Genomic DNA, 5,521 nt, shown 5'->3' with positions numbered 1-5,521 from the left:
TATATTTTTATTTTATATCCCTTTACTTTACTTTATAGCCCCATGACTATTTTGTAACTGCCAATATGCACTTCTTAATCCCTTCACCTTTTTAATCTAGCCTCCTCAACCCACCTCCAATCTGGCTACCATCAGTTTATTCTCTATACACCGTATCTTTGAGTCTGTTTGTTTTGTTTATTTGTTTACTTGGTCTTTTCTTAAACAGCTGTGTGATCCTACTGCTGCAATGTCCTTCCATTCCTTCCTCATTTCTTGTGTTTAGATCGTGCATCTGTACACTACTGAGTCCCAAGCCTTTGACGATCACGATTACTATGTAATGACAAGATATTAACTACCAGCCTCTGTTTTTGTGCTAGTGCCTTTCAAAGTTAGTGGGATTCCGATTGTGCACTCTGCACTATTGTGTATAACTAGAGTTTATTATAATCATGTCCATTTATTTATCTAGGGAAAAAAAAAGACTAGCTGATGCCATTTGGCAACCTTATCCATATTTAGCCTTCTTATAAGTGCTTTTTAAATTTGTTAAAATGATTCACTTGAATAACCTTCAATATATTGTATGTTTATTGGAAGTTTTCTCTAACAATAGTATTGAAACACCCCATTTGTAGGTCAGTTTATTAGCTGTTCATATTGTTGGTTTTCTTTGGACCCAGGAAGTAAATACATCACATTTTCAGGTGTGGGCAGAAGCCCTCGGTAGCACCCACTATCTCTCCATTCTGTGAGCGAATTATATTTTCCAGACACAGCTCAGAATGTGTAGCTCCTTCCAGAATCTTTCAGAATCTTGAAAATTGAAAATGGAAGAGATCTAAAGGGAAAGCATAAAGATGAATGGTCCTGTTAGATAAAGTGATCCATTAGCTTTGGAATTATTCGCTTATAGAGGATGAATGATTTATGAGATGTGTGACTGATGCGCCCAGGACTTAAGTTACTAAACTTACATATGTGTATTTGTTCTACACCTGAGATATTTCCTTAGAGAAATATTGCCTTAATTATAGTCAGCCTTCTTTAAAAAATAGCATACACTGTGGTATTTAAAAACATTGCTGAAATTGTTGGATAAATTTGTTTTAAGACTCTTTAAATGGTTTTGCCTTTTGTTTTCCAGCTGGAAAATTATTCGTTGCACCTCTAATCCTGGTCTTGGGATTAGCACTAGGGGCCATAGCAGTTGTAATTGGTAAGAAACACTTAACATATCTGAGACTAGAATTCTTTGAGTGCCATAGAGACAATATGAGTGTAAATTTAATAATGTGAGTCTGTTACTAAGTGGACTTGATAATCTGTTCCATGCTGGTTTTAGATAAGCAATTAGCATATGAGTTACAGATTCAGAGGCGTGTGTTTCATATAGGATGTACCTGTGTGACACTTTTTCAGACATTTTGATCCACATATCTAATAAAGCATTATTAACCACTTCTTAATACCAATATTAATACAACTAGTATTTTAGTGAAAGACTTCAGTGGACTAGAACCCAAATTTTCTAATTCTGAGTTCGGATTGGAACATCAAAGGAAAGAGGCTCTGGTACACGCTTGGGTGTTTGGTTTGTTCTAGTGAAAGGTGCCCTGGGTGAAAAAGATACCTTCGACGTGTATAACAGCACATACCCAACATATACTTGAGGACTGACAAATAGGAAATGTATCTGTTACGTGTATAGTTTTGGTCATACAAGCATATTAAAATACATATTTTGGAGCAGTGGTTCTCAGATTCTAGTATGCCTTAGAATAACCTGGAGGGCTGTTTAAAGCACAGGTTGCTGATTGGTCTCCACCGTTTCTGATTCAGTACAGGGGCAGGGTTCATGGATTTCTAGTTGTAAAAAGCTCCCAGGTAGTGCTGATGCTGCTGGCCCAGAGACCACACACTGAGAACCATTGCTTTAGAGGATGTTAAATTAAATGCTGTAGATACTGTGTGATTGTTCCACATAGTAGATGGGATTTCTTTTTTTTTTTTTCTAAATAAAATTAATTTTTCATATGTAAAGTTTTGCAAGTAATATTTTATTTTGCAAGTAATTTTCATGTATAGGACAGATAGAATTATAAAGTAACTGACATTTAAGTTTTTACAATGAGCCAGGCTTTATAAAGTAGATACTATTATTATCTGCATTTTACAGTTGAGGAAATGAAGGCTTCCAAGGCCCTCAAAAGTGGTAGAACTGAGAATCAAACCTGACATGTGGCTCCACCGCCCATGTTGTTAAGTAATAGACTATTCTGCCTGAAACTGAAGTGTGAATTCCATCATGTGCAAATGATATGACTAGAGATAATAAAGAATACTTAAATCAGAGTTTCGATATTTCGATAGAAAACATTATTCCATATTCAAACTGGTGTCACTGAGATTGTTAGAAAGGGGAGAGAGCTAAAGAAAAACAATAAAGAATGAAATCTTATAGAAGTAAATACATTCCGTAACAGGTATCTTCCCTCTTTTTATTTGCATGTATTGCTAAATAATGATTATTTGTAAATCATTTGTAAAATGGAAAATTTTCAACTGTGTAAGCCTAAATGCCTCTCCTTCTAATTAGCTTAATCTGTTTTTTTTTCCCCCTAGGTTTATTTGTATTTCCTATCTATTGCCTTTGTAAAAAACAGAGAAAACGATCACGGACAGGTATGCACTGGTGAAACGCAAATGAGCTCCTCTAACTAAGCTGGCTCAGGTAGGCGCTGTACAGCATGGTACGCCCATCTGAGAGTCACACCTTGAAAAACACGGAGAGGAACCTTCTGCCATCGCGTCTCCCCGAGGCTCTCTTCAGGCCACAGTGCCTCTCGTGCCGGTGCACTCCCAACATGGTATCCTGTCCTTTCCTTATACAAATTGCTGCTTTAAAAAAAAATGGTCACTTTCATACGCTATAAACATCCATATCGTAACTCTGACCTTCTTAATGAGTCTTGGAAGAAAATATTTTCATTCAGAACCAGTTATCCTCAGAATTGTCTGAGCATACCTCTCCTGTGAGTTGCTTGGACCGTCTTTGTACCTGAACCCTCCTCGAGCCCATCTTGTGGAACTTGGTGTGAATAACTGAAGTCCCAACTGTACCAACAAGGAAGGCCACTTTTCAGAGGATAAAGGCTCACTGTATTCCCCTGTTTTCATCTGTGGCCCAAACAATATAATTCCTTCATTTTTCAGATGCTGTAATTGTTTAAAATCTCAGTGCCCAAAAGGGAACTAATGAAACTAAATTAATGAAAAGAATCATGAGTTACTAAAGTGTGTATGTGTAGGGGTGCGAATGTGTGTGTGTATCACTATCTGTATTAAAACTTGGCCCAGTAACCTTATACTCGTCAAGTTCCAAGCCTCTACACTCTTTCCACATTTTCATAGACATATTTAAAGATGATGGTTCCTTTGTGGGCATAATTTGGTAATGTACTGAATTAAAATCAGTGTAGACAACAGGCTATTTCAATGTTGACCCTTTCTATATCTTGCTCTATCTCTTTGTCTCAAACACACACACACACACACACACACACACACACACACACACACACAAATGTGTGCAATGTCACCCCAAGGATCTTGAAACTTTATAAACTGACAAAACTGATAGACTGATTTTAGGAAACTCAAGACCTGTACATTCAGTCTTCTCAGATTTCTTATGTTTTGGCATACATGCCTCACTATGTGAATAAATCCTTCAGGAAAAATGAGTTAATTTCAATTGCAAGTTTGCTGTAGAGAGAACTGCTTAAACCTTTAAACAAATCCCTATTCTGCTTAATTTTTAACCAACTTGTAATTACAGATAATACTGCTATAGGTCAAGGTGTGATATTATTTACTACCCCACTTTCTTACCTCTCCTCTCTCTTTCTGTCTCTTTAATTTGTCTACAAGTTTTTCATAAAAACAAGTACTAGTTTTAAAGGATTTTTCTTATGTTTACTCTTATATGCATAATAATGTGTTGGTATCTTCTTATGGAGGGGTAATTTGAAAACAAAACTTTTGTGTTTGTGGGTTTATCTAAAATATGAACTGCTTTTAGAAGAAAAAAAAATGAAGGAAATAGTTTCAGGAAGTTTCACCAAGCTGAGAAGTCTTTAAAAGTAAGAAAAGGGACAAGCAACTAACTTATATTATTCCTTTGTTTCATCACAAAAATTCATCAGCAGAAAGGAAGTAAAGACCTTTAAGAATCCTGAAGTTTTCACTTGTTTCCAAATCCTTAAAGTTAGCTATCTGCATAGATGTAGCATTTATTTGACAGCAACCTTGTTTGAATTGAAATAGATTATATGATAAACATGCATTAACATGGATAGTTTCTCTTGTTGGGCTGCAGAATAGAAGAACATTTATCATTTTTACTTGAGCTAAAAAGTCCATGATAGTGAAGTTTACTTGCATGGATAACAAGCCAACACACTTTCATTCTTTCTGAAAAACACTCAGAATAGCTATAGCATAGATCCTGGACTAGACTATTTCCAGTTATAGGAGGCTGTAGTACTTATGGTCCTGGAATGGATATTTCTAAAGTATAACATGATAGAAGAAAAACGGATGTTTTCTAGTTTCACAAAATTATCTTCCCATCTATTCATCAATCCATCCATCCATTCATTCAACAAATATTTATTGAGTGCCTATTCTACATGCTCTAGTATTAAAACTGAGAGAATGAGAATTTCTAGCCTAAATCCATGCATTTCTGTCATAAATTGCTTAATTTTTATAAATTTGTCTTTCCCAAATGTAGGTGTTTTTTTGACGATATGTGAATATGATGATTCTAAATCCAGTGGATGTTTATGTATGATATATATGAATGTATATATAATATTTCCATAAAATATTATATATGTTATATATATTATCCATATGTTTATGTATGATATATATGTATACATATATAATATTCCCATAGATGCATATGACTACATATGCCATATACATATATACCAACTGGCTAAATAATATACCCTGTAGTCTTAGATAATCTGTTTTCTTCGGTTACTATATCTGTTGTCTTTGGCCTACTCAGGGATTTTTATTCCTTTCTTTGAATAACTTATCTTTAGGAGATATTTTTATATTATTTGGAAATGTTCCAATTTTCCAATTACAAAGTGGTATCTGTTATCAGTGAAGGCAGTTTCATCAATGCTTGAGTTAGCATGCACTGTGTTGCACAGGATTTTTCTTTTTTCTATGGCATAGGTTTTTTTGTTTTGCTTTGTTTTTTAAGGTATGCATTTTTCTCTTTAAAAGTGTTATGTGCTAAACCTTTCCCTACTGGTGACTTAATTATTTGTGATTTTTTTTTAAACTAAGTGTCATCAAGATCTTAAAAAGAAAGAAGAAAATCAAAACGATTATTTATATGTCAGTGCCAACATTGAAAGTAAAACAATAGTAATAATTTTGGGGATGAATTCTCAAAACTACTATAGACAATGAAGCGTACACATAAAATAAATATCTTTCTATTCAAAGGTTG

General features: G+C 34.5%; 1 protein-coding gene across 2 annotated transcripts in view; it reads left to right on the top strand.

Moving 5' to 3' along the window:
* Window positions 1-4,908, top strand: part of RNF217 (ring finger protein 217) — a 138,481-nt gene extending 133,573 nt beyond the window's left edge. For both annotated transcript variants that reach the window (XM_019662151.1, XM_019662150.1), the window contains 2 exons: window positions 1,130-1,201; window positions 2,608-4,908. In XM_019662151.1, the coding sequence (XP_019517696.1) occupies window positions 1,130-1,201; window positions 2,608-2,681 (146 nt within the window). In that variant the 3' untranslated portion in view covers window positions 2,682-4,908. The remainder of the gene's footprint in view (window positions 1-1,129; window positions 1,202-2,607) is intronic.
* The last annotated feature ends 613 nt before the right edge of the window (window positions 4,909-5,521 follow it).

The sequence above is a fragment of the Hipposideros armiger genome, unplaced genomic scaffold, assembly GCF_001890085.2.
Source record: "Hipposideros armiger isolate ML-2016 unplaced genomic scaffold, ASM189008v1 scaffold_367, whole genome shotgun sequence".
NCBI classification, from domain to species: Eukaryota; Metazoa; Chordata; class Mammalia; order Chiroptera; family Hipposideridae; genus Hipposideros; species Hipposideros armiger.
Note: the sequence above shows the minus strand (reverse complement) of the source record. Positions and strands in the feature narration are given on the sequence as shown.